The 16,110-nt window shown below is 49.8% G+C and overlaps 1 protein-coding gene across 7 annotated transcripts; it reads right to left on the bottom strand.

The window, feature by feature from the left end:
- Positions 1-113: 113 nt before the first annotated feature.
- Positions 114-15,373, bottom strand: P4HTM (prolyl 4-hydroxylase, transmembrane). Of its 7 annotated transcripts, none has more exons than XM_081302538.1 (9): positions 14,975-15,370; positions 14,741-14,822; positions 5,514-5,638; positions 4,526-4,622; positions 3,079-3,241; positions 2,120-2,305; positions 1,292-1,382; positions 976-1,099; positions 114-505 (listed from the first exon to the last, which is right to left on the bottom strand). In XM_081302538.1, the coding sequence occupies exons 1-9, from the start codon at positions 15,329-15,331 to the stop codon at positions 285-287; spliced, it is 1,446 nt and encodes a 481-aa protein (XP_081158664.1). In that variant the 5' UTR covers positions 15,332-15,370; the 3' UTR covers positions 114-284. The 7 variants fall into 7 exon arrangements, 5 of the variants coding, with proteins under 5 accessions (XP_081158664.1, XP_081158663.1, XP_081158665.1 ...); XM_081302537.1 differs by having other exon boundaries at positions 5,448-5,638; positions 14,975-15,369; XM_081302539.1 differs by lacking the exon at positions 976-1,099 and having other exon boundaries at positions 291-505; positions 5,448-5,638; positions 14,975-15,372.
- Between the last annotated feature and the right edge of the window lie 737 nt (positions 15,374-16,110).

Here is a 16,110-nt window from a genome sequence, read left to right as displayed (position 1 = left end):
CTTGCAGGGTAGCGGGTGGCGTCTCCCCCAACCCCCCACACCGACTTGGAGCTTGTTGGCCAGGCAACTCGAAGCCCTGTGATTTTATTTGACTGAGCAGCATAGGATCTGTACACAATAAATAACAAGAATATACTTTCTGCGCCGTAATCGCGGCTGGAGGCAGGGGTGGGACAAGACATCGGCCAGAACTTGAGTCTGAAGCAGTACATGGGGACCAGCTGGGCACCAGAGACTTTGGGTGGCGTGAGACCCGCAACTGAGGGCTGGGACTGACCCTCCCCTCAGAGTTCTACGCGCGCATCACTGTAGGCCCGGTCCAGGGCCCACTCAGGCTGCGAGTTGGCGCCACCTTCGCGGGCCAGACGCGCCATCTCCTGCTGGAACAGGGCTTGCCGTGCTCGGCTGGGGTCCACGTTGATCCAGTTGTTGGCTATCCATTTGGTGCCGCGTGTGACCAAGCAGCCCCCATGCAGGGAGTAATCGTCCACGTCGCCCACCCAACCTACGAAAGGAGCGTTGTATGAGAAAGGACAGGCCAGGAGGGACCCCAGGCTGAGCTGACCTGAGCTAAAGACCAGTAGCATGGCAAAGGTAGGGCCAGTTGTGCATACCTTGGCCCTTTCCCCACTAATTTATAGTAAACACCACTGGCCCTCTGAAACCAGTTTTCTTGCTGCTGAGCCTTGTCCACAGCTCTTCCCAGCCTGGTTTAGTGAGAGACTTTTGTCTCCAGCTCCAGAGTGAAGAAAGAAGGAAGGGTGAGGCATCAGGGAATGACAGGGGTTGAGATAACCCAACAGGCTGCACAGATGCTGGAGAGGCCTACTGAAACTAGACAATGATCTTTGGGAGACACCAAGACAGAAAACCATTTGGAGGACAGCCAGAAACAGCTCTCCAGGGTGGCAGACAGGAGCAGGGTAAGGGGAAGCTTCCCTCAGATAATCCCCTGGTCTAGCCATAGGCCCTCACCTTGCCCATCAGGCAGGTAGTTGTACCAGAAGACTGCTGTACCCTGCCGGGGTTTGACACGCAGGTTCCCCTTGTCACAGTGCCTCCGAGTATCACGGAGGTCAACATCATCCTGAATTAGACTCTGTGGGCAGCAAGGTGATGGTGTTTTCAGGGGGGCCCCCATTGTATGACCAGGCAGCCAAAGATGGCTAGAGGAAAAACAACCAGATGTGCCTAGGGGACCACTTAGGCTTTCATCCCAGGACCGGAGGGGTGTGTACTACACTTGCCCAAGGCCCTGCCAGCCCACAAGAATAGCCCAGTTGACCCTTACCATTTCATCGTAGGTTCTGTTGTCTGCTACAGGGAAGACAGTCTCGCCCCCACCGGTGACGTTGTTCAAATAAAACAGCACTGTCATGTAGCTGTAAGGCAGGGGGGCTTCTGAGCAGGTCCCTAGCTGCAGACATTCCCAAGGGCTTACTCGTGGGTAGGAAAAGCTACCCAGGTTCCCAGGGGTCAGAGGGACAGGCTAGGATGGATGACAACAGGGTAGTCCAATGCCAGAGTATCTCTAGCCCCTCCTTCTTTCCACAAACCCAGTCTCTTTTTGAGTGTGCCAATGCTTTTTTGGCCAAGATCACACATAGCTGAGTTACATGACTAAGGGCCTGGCTCGGAAAGTTAGCTATTAGAGGCAGGAAGATCATGCACAAGGTCTCCGTGGGGACTGTAAAAGGCTGAGCCAGAAAGCCACATGAAAAGGAGAGACCTAACTTTGTGCCTTGGCAGGGGCAGGGACACAGCTTTAGAGAGAGACCAAGACCTCCAAGCAGTGGAGTCAAGATCAATAACTAGGGGAGTAGATTGAAAGAGCTGAGTGCCTAGCATTGTCCCTTGCTTCAAAGTTTTGGGAGCAAGTTTTGGTGTCTCTGGATACTTTAGTCTACATTGACTCAAGCGGACAAAATGGCCAGTAGCTAGCTTTTTCTGTCATTTGGTAAACAACTTTGGGAAGAGATTAAGAGCATCATTGACCAGGATGGCCAAGTGCCTTCATGACTCCATTCTAAGAGTCAGGTCCATAGTGTCAGGCTGTGCCAGTGTTACGAGGATGCCTGATTTGGGAATTGAAGCCAGCCCCCAGGTGGGAGGTACTTGCCGACAGGAGGTCTCAAAGGGTACCGACTCGTTGGCCACCAGCTTGGTATGGGAGCAGATAGTCTCTGGATACACAGGCCCACTGTCCACATGGGCATGGTAGTGGCCTCCCTCTCCATACCGCACAACTTGCAGTGGCTCGCTGAGCTCCACGATCTCAGGTGACAGGCGAGTGAGGCGCAGCACCCTGGTGAGTAGCAGGTATTTGGCTGGGCAGCACCATGTAAGGTGGTAACCTAAAGGAGCTAGCCAAGACCTGCCACGAGCTCTACCCTTGCCCACCTCCCATGGAAGCCCTAGAGCCATGGTTTTTTTTTTTTTTTTTTTTGTACTGGGAATTGAACCCAGGGGCATTTTACCACTGAGTTACATCCTCAGTCCTTTTTATTTCTTGAGACAGGGTCTTGCCAAGTTGCTGAGGGTCTCCCTAAGAGGCAGAGGCTGGCCTTGAACTTGTGATCCTCCTACCTCTGTCTCCTGAATCATTCAGATTAGAGGTGTGTGCTACCACGATTAGCTCCAAGAGTCATCTAAGATTGGCTTTACAGGAGCAGGAAGGAGCTACTCTTGATGAACCCTTTTTCCTAAATGCCACCCACTATTTGGGAAAGATGAGATTTTCACAAAATTGGGGGGATGGGGAAAATTGAAGTCCTCTCAAGAAGGAGGTTATTTATCTAAAACTCCTGCTGGTTCAGGGGCAGGGCTACTATGAGCAAAGATAAGGGGTCATTTTTCTAATTAGCAGAAAACAAAAACTTGATTTATTTCTAATCCCATATGTACATTGTTTTCCCACACTGGGGATAATTTGCCTTTGCTAATTGCCTTTCAGTGGGTCCCATTCTTGGTCTAACAAGTGGAACTTAATCCCCATTGGCTAATCAATTCTGTTCTCTTAGCCCCCTCCAAGGATTTATGTGGAGACCCTGTCCCAGGGAAAATGGCCTCAGTGCTCACCTCTGGCGGATGGCACGCATGACATGGTGGGCACCCTCACCCTGGTAGAGCCATGTGTGGTGGCTGTTCCGCACCAGCTCACTGGACTCCGCCTTGTGGCTCCTCATGTACTTGTGGAAGTCCCGAAGGTCCATGTTAGAAAACTCCTGCAGACTCAGCACTCCTGTACAGGGCACCCACCATTAGTGCCTGCCAGGCCCATGAGGGGGGACCACAGTGGCAGGCAGCACCTCCCTACCTACCCCAAAGGCAGCAGCAGCCCCTGGCCTCAGGCACTGGGGGCCATGTGCACTTGTCCCCACCTGGACTCTTGGGTCAGATGAACCTGGTTTCTGTCACATCGGGCCCTAAGGGAAGACCCAGAGAAGTTCATTTTCTCAGTTTAAGCCTTGATTTGGCTCCCAAAAGGAAGAATCTCAACACCCATTAGAGTGCCAGAGTGGGGTCTCCAAAGGAACTTGAGCCATATGGCCAGGACCTCAGCCCATGAGTCACTCTATGCCTTCCAGCCTGGCCATATAGAGTGTGGTGGCCATACTCCAACCTGTAGAAGGTGAAGAGAGCAGCAAAGTGCTGAGTCCACCCAGGGCCTCCCACATGGTAGGGTGCAAGCAGGGCAAGTCCCCAGGGAAACCCTCATGAACTCAGGTCCCATCCTGGGTGGAACCAACCTAGCCAGTCTTGCCTGCTGAACTACCAGCTCACCTTAGCAAAGAAAGCCAGGCCATGTCCTCCAAATGAGAACATTCTCCCTGTTCTTGCCCAAATCAGAAAGCAGAGGCCCCACATTCTTGGGGTTCTGGATCTGGTGTCTTTGCTCCAGGTTATTCTAGCTGACCCAAGGGAGATAACTTCCACCCTTTGGCTTAGATTCCCCTGAGGATGGGGAACATCCAAACACTGTGAATCTGACACCATTTCTATACTAGGAAGAGTATGACAACCCTCCAGCCACAGGCTATTTTTCCAAGACCTTTTGTTCACCAGTCACAAGATTGTTCTTCCAGGACCTATTTGACTGCTCTATCTCTTCCTCAGCTGTCCATAACTTGGGCATAAGGGTTAAGACTACACCTCAGAAATCTCTTGGTTGCTGCCCCATGCTCCTTGCAGTTAGAAAATTAGTAGTAACACTACCACTTCAGTGCTCCATTAAAACTCCAGATGGGCAAAAGGAAGGGAGAGAGGCCTCAGTGAGATGAGGGAGGCCTGGAAAGGCAGATGGAGCAGGGTGAATGGAAAAAATCAAGCTGCCCTCATGTCTCCTTGCTTCCACTTTACTCACTTTGCCATTTCCCAACTAGGAGTCCTGTTTCCTGTGCCCCAGACTCTATAAACTCTGCCTGATAAGGTCAAAATGATCTCTAGGAGCTGCCCTTTAGACTGTCATAGTCTGGGGAAAGGAGGTGGCTCATAGGGATAGAACTGTGGAGGGATGTGAGCTCACCATCACCATCGGGATCTGCTTTGATCGCGGAGTACATCTCCTGAATATTCTCTGGAGTCATCCACCGTCCATTTCCCAGGCGAGTCTGGGCCAGTACCTGATGTATAAGAGGGTCCCTCAGTGGGGTGACCCTAGGGATAAAGAGCCATCAGAGCATAAAAGGACCAGTTCTTATGGAGTTAAGGGTTGCAGTAATAGGGCATGGGTGAGGACTCAGGACAGAGCCCAAGGTCCCTGGGCTGAAGAAAGGTCCAGAGAAAGCCAGGAAAAGGGTCAAGAGGCATGAGGACCATTGGCATACCCAGCCCTGCTGGGACTCTGGCTTTCAGGGGAGCACTGTTGGCCTTGTATCACACTCAGATACCTCAGGTAATGTGGAGGAAGGGAGAGCCAAAGGTCTGGTTATAAAGAGGGAAGAGGCAACAGGGGGAGACTTGTCCAGGACATGACCACCACCAGAACCCTCAGGAAGACCAGACTCAGTGGAGTGCTCTGTGTGAGCAATGGACCAATACCCCACCCCCCAACACAAACCCTGCTGGATTTTTCTCAGAAGCCCAGGTGTGAGAGGCACGTGAAGAGAGATGCAGGCTGCTGGCTACATCAGACCTGCCAACCCCATCCACCATAATGGGTTTCTAGCCATGGCAGCAAGGAATCCAGACCACAAAAGAAATACCATTCCAAACTGTGGTGATAAATGCCATCACCCCCATGTGGATCCTCCTGCAATCCTCTGGGGTTTCCAGAGTAGTAGGGACTCTATAGAGAGGAAAGAGTGACCCTGGGCCTGGGCATACCCAAGAAGGCCTGAGTTGGCATCTGAGTATGGGGCCAGTTGAGTCAGACAAATGGCATGGCCACCAGAAAGGTAATTCTAGGAACTCCCTCCCTGTGCCTACTCAGGCCCCAGGATCCCAACCTCTCGGAGCTGCAGGCGACCATCGTGGTTCTGGTCCAGCAGCCGGAAGAGGTCCAGCTGGCTGACCTGCATACTGCTCATTGCTTCTTCATATTCTTCAGTGGGCAGGATCTGGCTGCGCTGTAATCCCTTCATCTGTGCCAGGTGGATGATGAGCCGACACTCCTCGTCACTCAGGAAGCCAGGAATTTCTGCCATAAGAGGAGGTGGGTGAAGCCAAGGACTGAGCTGGGGCACTGTGCACTGAGTATCCTCCTCCCTGCAGGGTTTCAGGGGTCCTCTCTGTCCCCTGGTGGTCACAATGTTTGGAAGAGTCCACATTCCCCTTTATATCTGTTCTTACGTTAATGGATATGGGCTGACCCAACTTGGAGTGGAACTAAAGGCCAGAGAGTGGACTTGAAGGGCAGAGGGTTAACCTCTTCTTCTTACTGGGTATATTTACTTATTTATTTGGTACTGGGGATTGAACCCAGGGGTATTTTACCACTGAGCTATATCCCTATACCCTTATTTATTTATTTATTTATTGAGGTGGGCAGGGATTTAACTCAAGGGCACTCACCCACTGAGCCACATCCGCAGCCCTGTTTGTATTTTATTTAGAAAGGGGGTCTCACTGAGTTACTCAGTGCCTTTTGCTGAGGCTGGCTTTGAACTCTGGATCCTCCTGCTTCAGCCTCCCGAGCTGCTAGGATTACAGGCATGAGCCATTGCACCTGGCTTATTTTTTATTTTGAGACAGGATCTTGCTAAATTGCCTAGCTAGGCTAGCCTCCAACTTGTGATCCTCCTTCCTTATCCTCTAGAGTTGCTGGGATTACAGGTATGAGCCACCATGCCCAATTTACATCAGATATATATATTTAAAGCAGAGAAATGCTGGCTGGCTCTTGCTTTCAAGCATTATTCAAATAAAAACAAACAAAGCCCAGACATCCAATAGTGTAGGATCGTCCAAGGGTTGTCCTCTCTTCTCCCGTATAAGTAGGTTCTGGTCATCTGAACAGGGCTGAGTTGCCTAGTGCTGGGAAGTGAGTGTGTGTGTGTGTGGGGGGGGGGCGGGTAACTCAGCACCTACTCTGTGCCTCTAAGCTCGTGAGTAAAGATCAGTCATGCTTGAGACCTAGGAGTGGATGGCTGTCCATACACTGGCCACAGTTTGTAGGTGGCTTGGTAGAACTGCAATATAAGCCTTATATCTGGGAAGTTCCCAACCTAATAGCCCAGGTACTTTCAGGTCAGAAGCCTAGGTCCTGCTTCCTTCTCCTTTTCCTAGGAGGAGAACTTCCTTGGGGAACAAGAGGTTCACAAAAGAACAGATTAGAGGAGGGGGCCAAACTGCCATCTACAGAGCGGTCTGTCACTTCTCTCAGTCATACTCCCAGTATGAAGTTCCAGTCATTCCCCAGGGTAAGGTAAAGGTCTCTCAGAGCCAGGATGGTAGTGATTTTTAATAGTGACCACAGCAGATGACACTCAGGTAGCACAGTCTCTTAAAGCACTCTGTGTACATCAACTCCTTAATTCCCTCTATTCATCTTTGAAAGCCAGGCCCCATTAACTGACCCTTTCAATCTGTGAGAAATCACAAGCACAGACTTGCCCAGGGCCACCCAGGCTGTTCTACTCCGAATCTATGCTCAAGTCCAGATCAAATCCCAGGGGTAGGTGACATGATCCCAGATGTGATAATATTAAGGATAGAACAAAGCCCCCCCCCCCCCCCCCCCCGCATGCATAACTCTCAAACCATCAAACCCAGAAAAGGTATGAGTCAGCCATTGGGAGACAGCACTGCTGGACAATGGGTTAGACCAAACTGCTAATTGTCACCTCTTGATTGCTTAACATATAACATTTAAAAAGAAAGAAAAGCAAGCCAAAAAGGAAAAGAAAACACAGGCTGAGTTTTCTTCAGTTTATTAGGTGCCAGTAAATCCACAGGCCTAGTGGAGATGATTTCAGTCTCTATTCCCTTTGTCATGTGCTAATCAAAAACAGCCAGCCCAGACAGTATGTTGTGGCCTAATCAGGTGGGTGCAGGTACCTGGGAGCTTTGCAAACACCTGGAGGACCTCCTCCTCTGTTGGTTCCTTGGGGGTACAACCCTATAAAGCCCTGGACCTCAGTTCAGTGAGGCCAGGATAGAGAAGGCAGGTGATGGAGAGAGGACTGTAGCTGCTGGTGGTACTGTGGAATGATGGTGCAGCTGGGGCTCCCTGGAGCTACACACGGAGCATGCTCATTCCCCAAGCAAAGAAACTATGTTATGACATTGGCTACACAGAGAGGCGGTTGACCAACTTGTTGGACCATGACAGCAGCTGAGGCCATCAAACAGACAGTCAGCAGGTTGCTCCTACTTGCCCGGGAGTGCCACCCTGATGCTGGCCTCTTCCTTTGCTCCCTCTTTGCCCCTGTGTGCCTTGACAGGTAGAGCAGGGCCAGACAGAGGGGAGGATGTCCTTAGCCAGGGCCTGCTCTGGCAGTTGAGCTCTTCACTAATCCTCTGAGCACCTGTCACTGCTGGTTATTCACAGGGGCAAGGAGGAAAATGAATAATTATTTTTATGAGAGTTCCCAGTAGAAGGAAACAGGTACCCAGGGGACAGAGGTGACCATCACTGGGCAGGGTACCATCAATGGTGGGCATGTGGGGCTGGTCCCTCAGTCTATACCCACAACCTATAAAAGGCTCTTCAATGTCAAGACAGGGACAAGTGGCAGGATGCTTTAGGCTGGGGTCTGTGAGCCCCTTTGCAGGGAAATGTGGAAGCTTTAATCTGCCCACAGGATGCTGGCAAGAGATGGAGCTGAGATCCATCTGGTGACATTTTCTCCTAAAGCCCCGAGGTCATAAGGCTAATTCTTCTTCCCCAGCCTAACCTTCCAGTGAACATTACCTCAGCTCCCCCACCCAGCAGAGGAAGTCCTTCCTGCAATCTCTGGTGACTGTCAGTACCAACAAGAATGGATTCTTTCAGAACTGGAGGGTGGGCCCCCTGCACTCTGTGCCAGCACCAGCCCTGTCCAGAGACTGCAGTGCCCTGAAGGTCTTTTAGGACAAAAGGGAGGGCCCTGCTTTTTCCCTCTGACCTGAGGGGTGAAGGCCAGAGAACAGGGCCTCCCACATCCCTCACCTGATACTAGAGAACCTTGGAGCTGGAGAGGGAGTTTCAAAAGCTGGAAAGAAGCTAGGTTACAGGCAGATAAGTGGGGAGGCAGAGCTGAGGGCTGAAATGTGGCACAAGTAGAAAAGCAAGGCTGCAGGGCTGTTGCTAAGTGATCAGAATGTCGTTGCCAAGCAACCATGGAAAGTTCCAGGTTAATCTGGGTGCCCAGTTACCAGCCTAGTCATACCAATTGTTTTCCCCACCCTGCAGGGTCATCTACCTGTGCTGCAGCCTGTGTGAGGAAATGGAGGCCAGCTGCTCACCCATCACGGCTGGCTATGGTTACCCCTGGCCAGCTATCTTGAACTGTGGATGCTTCTCTGTGGGCCATGATCTCTGTATCTCAGCCATGTCCGATGACTCTCTGTGTGACTTCCCCACAGGTCTTCACCCACTGTCTACTATGTCATTCTAGGAGGGGATCAGGTAAACTGGTCGGGGGAAAGGGAAGAGGACCCCTAGAGCAGGCAATCTGTCTCAAAGAGAGTAAAACAGGAGGGGCAGACACGAGGGATTTTGTTGATTGCCCCCCGCACACACACACACCTCTTGCCTGCCTTCTCACTTGAGTCTCTCCTCCCAGTGTCACATGCCAGCAGCAGAGACTGTGAGTTGCAGAATATAAGCTTACCCCAGGAGGTCCTGGACACACTCTGCACCGTGACTTTGTAATATAAGCCCTGAGTGGACAGTATCCTTTATACAATGTTTGCCTGGCTCAGTACTAAGGCAAATATTAAGAAAATATCCAAATATGCCTGAATAGAGCTGAAAAGTTAATTCCTTTATAAGCATGGGATGTTGCTAAAAACAAAACAAAAATTCTGCTAAGGAGGGTGGCATCCCTAGGAGACTGATTCCAAGGGGAGAGCATCAGACAAGAGTTCAGTAGCCAGGGGATGGGTGGGGGCACTCTTGGAAGTCCAGCTGATCACTTGGCCCCTCTGATTCCATTCAGCAGTGAAGGTCAGGCTCTTCTGATGTAACAGGACATCCTCTGGCCCCTGGGACCGTGACCTGGATTCAAGACTAGATGTGTTGAAGATGGGACCACTGCTCCCCACAGAGTTAGTGCCTACCCTGAGACGCTGGCTGCAGCTGGATGTCACATGTGTGTATAATCTCCTGGGAGGAAGGCACACAGGGACCTATGTATTAAGTGAGAGGATGCAGGGCAACCACCTGTTGGTAACCACAGCCTATGCCTGGAGCCGGAGCCACCAAAATCATAGGTGTCACTATTACCAGTGCCAAGAACAGGGACTAACCATACCAAAGAAAGCCTTGGACTTTTAGCCATGGCCTCTGCACTGGTCACACTAATCATGTAAGCTCTCCTGGACACACATTGAACCCTCTTTCTGTTGCCCCTGCCAAGGGGATTTGCAGACCAGAGAACAGAGAGGCCCCAATCTCAAACAGGGTGGGCCTGCTTTCTTAGCTCTCTCCAGCCCAGAAGGCATGCAGGCTAGCTAGGTTCCTTGGAGTATGCTGAGCAGGCCTGGGAAGACAGTCTAGACACTGCCCTGCTACTGTCCACAAGCCCTAGCACCCCAAGCCGTATTTCAGAGCAGGCACACATCCTTGGGCTATGCTCACTTTGGGCAGGATGGTGCTTGTCCAGTCCCAGACACACTCAACTATATCCACATGAGCTCTGTTAAGTCTGCCAAGCAGCCAGCCAGTGAAACAGTAGGAGTGTGCATGTGGCTAGGGGAAAGCGGCAGTCCACAGAGAAAACTATATTAATACGCTTAAAAACTTGAAATTATATGCACATTAAAAATTCTTTCTTTGCTGGCTGCAGTGGTGCACACCTGTAATCCCAGCAGCTCAGGAGGCTGAAGCAGGAGGATCATGAGTTCAGAGCCAGCCTCAGCAACATAGAGAAACCCTAAGCAACTCGGCAAGACCCTGCCTCTAAATAAAATATAAAAAAGGGCTGGGGATGTAGCTCAGTGGTTGAGCACCTCTGGGTTCAATTCCCAGTACAAAAAAAAAAAGAAAAAAAATTTTTTTTTTCCCCTTACTTCGGGGCCTTCAGTGTTTGTCATGGGCATAGTGATCTGACACAGCTGCCTAATTATTTTAAGCTGAAAAACAATATATTTGGAAATCCTGTGAAAAAGCAGTCAAGATTTTTAAATAAATTGTTTTATATATTAGTGGTGATTACTCGTTCACCTTAAGTAGTTAAGAAAAATGGATTAAAACTCTCACTGGCTAACTAGAGGTGCTAACTGCTGCCCTTGAAGAGGGCACCAAGTCAGGAGTGTGGTGGCAGAGCAAGCAGACAGGCCTGAGCATCCAGTCAAACCCTCCAAACCACCCAAAATTTATCAGCAGAAGACAGAATTCTTGACTACTAAACACATAGCCAGAACAAATCAAGCCTTTCATACATGCAGCTCATCTTTGTGGGTAGAGGCACAAATGACAGAGAGAACAAAACAGTTTCTAGCAGTGCTAAGCATTAAGAAGAAAATCAAACAGGCCGATGTAACGGGATGCCTGGGAACCTCTCAAGACTGGTTTGAAGACAAGAGAGGTCTCTGAGGAAGGGACATCTGAGCAAATGGAGATAAAGCCCCATCTATGGGAAGAGCCAAGCCTGAGCCTTATAGTGAGTTAACCATACATATAAAGGCCCTGAGGCAGCAATGAACTTGGTGTCTCTGAGAATCCTCAAGGAACGAGGGAGAGTGGCAGGAGATGAAGTCTAAGAAGTAAGAGGGCTTTGAGGCACCAAGTAAGACCTAGAAGTAAAATGAGATTGCTCAGTGGTAGAGTACTGCCTAGTATGCTCAAGGATCTGGGTTCAATTTCCAGTACTACAAGGGAGGGAGGGAGGGGGGAAGAGAGGGGGGGGGAAGGGAGGGATAGATATGAAAGGGGGTTATCTTGGAGACTTTTAAGATAGGAAGAGAAAAGATCTAATCTGTTGCTTAAAGATAGAACAAGGATGAAAAAGCTGTGTTTGAGAGAATGTAAGCCACATTTAAGAAGGCAATGTTCCCAAAGAGGTCACAATGACTCAGAAATGGATTCCTAGTGTTCCACATCTTTGAAAAATACCTACTACCCTTGTGTAACTCAGAGTAGGGCCTTTTGGTCCAGATCCCACTTGCCAAGTGTCTCGAGGAACAGGTTGGGAAAAGGAAATGTTCCCAAAGGGAGAGATGAGAGGCTGCCTGGAGTGTTTCCTGCAGGGCTGGGTTCTTTTCCACAGAGAAGTAGGCACCTTGGGATGGAACCCAAGTCCCCTAGAATGAACTCACATCTTTTTTTTTTTTTAATCTTTGTTTTTATTTTTTTGCAGTTATAGATGGACAGATTTTCCTTTATTTTATTTATTTTTACATGGTGCTAAGGATCAAACTCAGTACCTCACCTCTACTAGGCAAGCACTCTGCCACTGACCTATAGTCCCAGCCCAAGTCCTTTCCCTTTTTATTCTGAGACAGGGTCTTACCAAGTTGTCCAGGTTGGCCTTGAACTTGCAATCCTCCTGCCTCAGTCTCCCTGAGTAGCTAGGATTACAGGTGTGTGCCACAATCCCTGGCTCCCAACTAACATCTTAGGTACCCATCCCAGGCCCTGGCACCTTGAGTCTCTGAGGCTGGCATGTCACAGATTTGGAGCCAGGAACAGCAGGGCAGAGGGAGCACAGCCTACACTCTCCTTGGGCTCTGCCTGCCTTTTTAGGATAACAGTGAACTCCAGACCAATGATGAACTGATGGACATACAAATACAGAAAACAGACACTGCTTCTTCTTAGGATAAGGCATCCTTTGGATTCATCCAACACCAAAGCATTCTGGAAATGCCTGACCTTGGACACTCTCCCCTGTGGTTTCCCTCCCTCACAACTGGACTTTTCATAACCCCTGATCTCTTTTTCATTCACCTACCTCATTTCACCAAGCAGCATGTTCCAGGGCTTTCAGGATGAAACCTGGGATCTTCCCCCAACTGACTAGCAGGCAATGTAAATGTTTTGGAGAAAATGAGGACTACAAACAGGAAGTCCATGCCACAGTTGTCCAAATCTCTTGACTGTGCCCTTTGTAATTGCAGAAACAGGGGCCCATCTGATAGCCTAACCAGAATAGTTTACCTGTTATCACATCTCTTCTGCTTCTTGTAATTTATTTTGGGGGACTTCAGAAGTGGGTTTCTCATTCTCTGCTTTATAGGACAAGCTGCATGTTAGAAGGATTTTGGCTTCATGGCTCACTTAACCTAATGTGGATTTGAATTAGATACATACAGGTTCCAGGAAGGCTGATGAAAGAAAACAAAATCACTCAGTATATCTATTCATAGCAGTACTGGGAATTGAACTCAGGTCCTCATGCATGCTAGTAAGTACTCTACCACTGAGTTTACATCTCCAACCCACAGCAGTATGGTACTAATAAGGCAAATGCTGTACCCTTTGCCTAGATCACCTTTCCCTGACAGGATCACTTTTTACTCGATCCTGTACTTCCTATAGGTCTTTGCTCAAATATTTTTTCTCAAGGAGGCCCATCCTGGCTACCCTATTAAGAGCTCCAACCCCATCAGGTGTTGATATATGATTGCCTTACTGGTCTGCAATCATATATTACCACCTGATGTATAGTTATTTGTTTATCTGTTTCCATCTGAATGTCAGCTTCAGGATTTTGTTTTGTTATGATTCCCTTCATTTTTTGTTCCATATTGTGTTCCCTTGCACTTAAAATAGTGCCTGGTATAGAATTCAATGTCATTCAGTAGTAATATTGATAACAAAAGCCATCATCTTTTAGGGCCCTTCTCACAACAGAACTGACAGCATAACCTAATTCCCCATGAATAGGATGCATGTGACATACTTACAGGTCTAGTCATAATCCCCAGTCAGAGCCCTCTGCACAGGGACAATAGCATATGTTTAGGTGTTCTGCCTCAGCCCCCTTCTTAAAACTCCTTATTAACTTCATTCCCTCGTAGCCAGGGCCTGTCCTGGGTCTACTATATATGTCACTGAGGCCAGGTACCCAGGACAGGGCTGCACAAATTTATCTTTGACAAATTCCATAGGTCTGGGGACCCTTACCTTGTTGACTCTGATAATCTTTGGAAGGCTTCTGGATCTTCCCAGTTAGCACTGTGGCTTCTATGAGCAAGTTCTAGAGGCAGGCTGCCTGGGTTCTAATCCTAATGTGACCACTGAACTACTATGTGAGCTTAGCCAAGGGACTCTGCTTCATTTTCTCACCTTCTTGCCTGTGGGTAGCATCTACATCCACCTCAAAGGGGGTTTGTGAGAATTAAATGAAACAATCACATGAAGCCTATCATGTAATAAGAACTCAGACAGGCTGGGGTTGCGGCTCAGTGGTAGAGCACTTGCCTCACATGAATGAGACACTGGGTTCAATCCTCAGCACCACAGAAAAATAAATAAATAAAATAAAGGTATTGTGTCCATCTACAGCATATATATATATATATATATATATATATATATATACACACACACACTCAGAAAACATGAACTATGATACGGCTATGAATGGGATCACCCTGAAAGGTTCTGCCCATGATGACTAAAAAGAACACTAAGATGATTCCTAGAATGCTGGCAGCAAAAACTGTGCCTCTGACTGGTGTCCTAGTTGGCATACTTGGGGACATCAGTTTATCCACATTTGAACAGCCTGCTTCTCTTCACAAGATCCCACAGGCCCTGAGATCAGCTGGGAATTGGTTATCGGACCCCCACTTTCCCCACATTCTAAAAGATGACAGAATTAGTTGTGGCATGGAATGTCTAAAGACAATTTCAATGAAATTGAAATTGAAATTGGATGCTAGCCTCAGGGTCACATTGCCTGGCCATGTGATGAAAAAAAAAACTGCTGCAGGGAATAATGGATCTGAGTGAGAGGGGGAATGAAAAGGCCATTCTATTACCCTATCATGGAGAAGGGAGTGGGTACTTCATATTGGTAATCATCTAGATGGATAAAGAAAGGGCTGCTTTGAAGGAGCCGTTTTCAAAATAGAAAGCTTGTGGTCAGAAAGAGCCCTGAGGTAACCACAGCAGCCCCTGGCCCTTCCCGGGAGCATTTGGTGGACTTACCGAAGAGCAGCGGCTTCAGGCTGAGAGTTCGGATGAAGTGATCCCTGTCGGTAACCAGCTGGACCTTACGCTCGTACCCCACCTAAAGGAAAGGCGCACAGCGAATAGATGAGGTGCCAGGTCACACTACTCAAAACGGGCTCAACAGCTGGCCGGTGCGTGGGACTCGCATGGCTTGTGGGTCAGTGTGGGGGACAGGGCCTGGACGGCGGCGTGGGGGCTGGTTGTCCTCACCTTGATGCCCTCGAGGCGGGTGAGGGGGCCCAAAGTTGACTTGGGCCGGGGGCTTTGGGCGCGGCGTTGGGGTCCGGGATCCGTGCTCTCATCGCCGTTGCTGTAGTGAACGAAGAGCAGTAGAGCCAGCACGTTGCCTAGGTACAGGTGCACGAACACCATCAGTACCAAGAAGTAGGCGCGTGAGCATATGCCGCGGGGCTTGCACAGCGGCCGCACCGGTGCATCTTGGTCATCGCCGGGCCGGGTTGTTGCCCCAGCCAAGCTGTGCTCCGGAGGCACCCAATGCGGATTCGCAGCTTCATCCGCGACTGCGGCCTCCGGACACAGGTCTGAGGCTGCAGCCGCCGCCGCCATGGCGCCTAGGTCTCGTGCGCGCGCGCCCAGGGGAGGGGCCACAGGGTGCCTGCGCTGCGCAGTCGCTGGGACAACAGCCTCAGAGTCCGCGCACACTGCTGTCACCAGGAGACCGTTCCTGGGGACAAGCACCTGCTACAGTCGCACATAGTTCTCGGCCTCTCTGCACCTTGAACCCCAGCCCACACTGGGTTTTCTTTTCCAGGAGCTAAACACTCCCCAGAGCAGACCATTCACCAAATGTAGATTTAGACAAGAGCCGCACCATTAAGGCAAATCCATCTGGTAATTTATCTGTCCTTGGTTAAGACCCCCCCCTTCCCTCCTCCCACCCAGAAAAGTATAGGATCTGCAATTATCTCCCAGGAGTGGGGGTTGGGGAAGGGAGTAGCCGCATGGAGGAGACAGCACCAGGAGATGACTCAATACTGCGGAGGCCGATGACTGAGCACGTGATGAAGTAGCAGGTCCCACGACCTTCTTGTAGGTCCATACCGCAGTGGGTCTACATTTTCTAGGGAGTCCTGCAGGAATCAGGCCTTAGGAAGAAGTTGCCTGAGTGTGTGTGCGCGCGGGGAACGGGGAGAAGGTCAGAAGATTCTGGGGAGGTCAGAGGATTCCTGGAGGAGCCCTGGCATCAGGAAGGTAAGCTTTGGGAGGGGGGGGTCACCACCACCACAGTAACACCCAGGAATGCGGGAGGTGCTCCATGTAAGGAACACTCTGTCTCAGAACTGGCACATTGTAAGAGGGAGGAAGGGACTTTTCCACTATTGAGA

Source organism: Spermophilus citellus (genome assembly GCF_964194105.1).
Source record: "Spermophilus citellus genome assembly, chromosome: 7".
In the NCBI taxonomy this organism is placed as follows: Eukaryota; Metazoa; Chordata; class Mammalia; order Rodentia; family Sciuridae; genus Spermophilus; species Spermophilus citellus.
The sequence above is the reverse complement of the archived record's forward strand: the minus strand, read 5'-3'. Positions and strand labels throughout refer to the sequence as shown.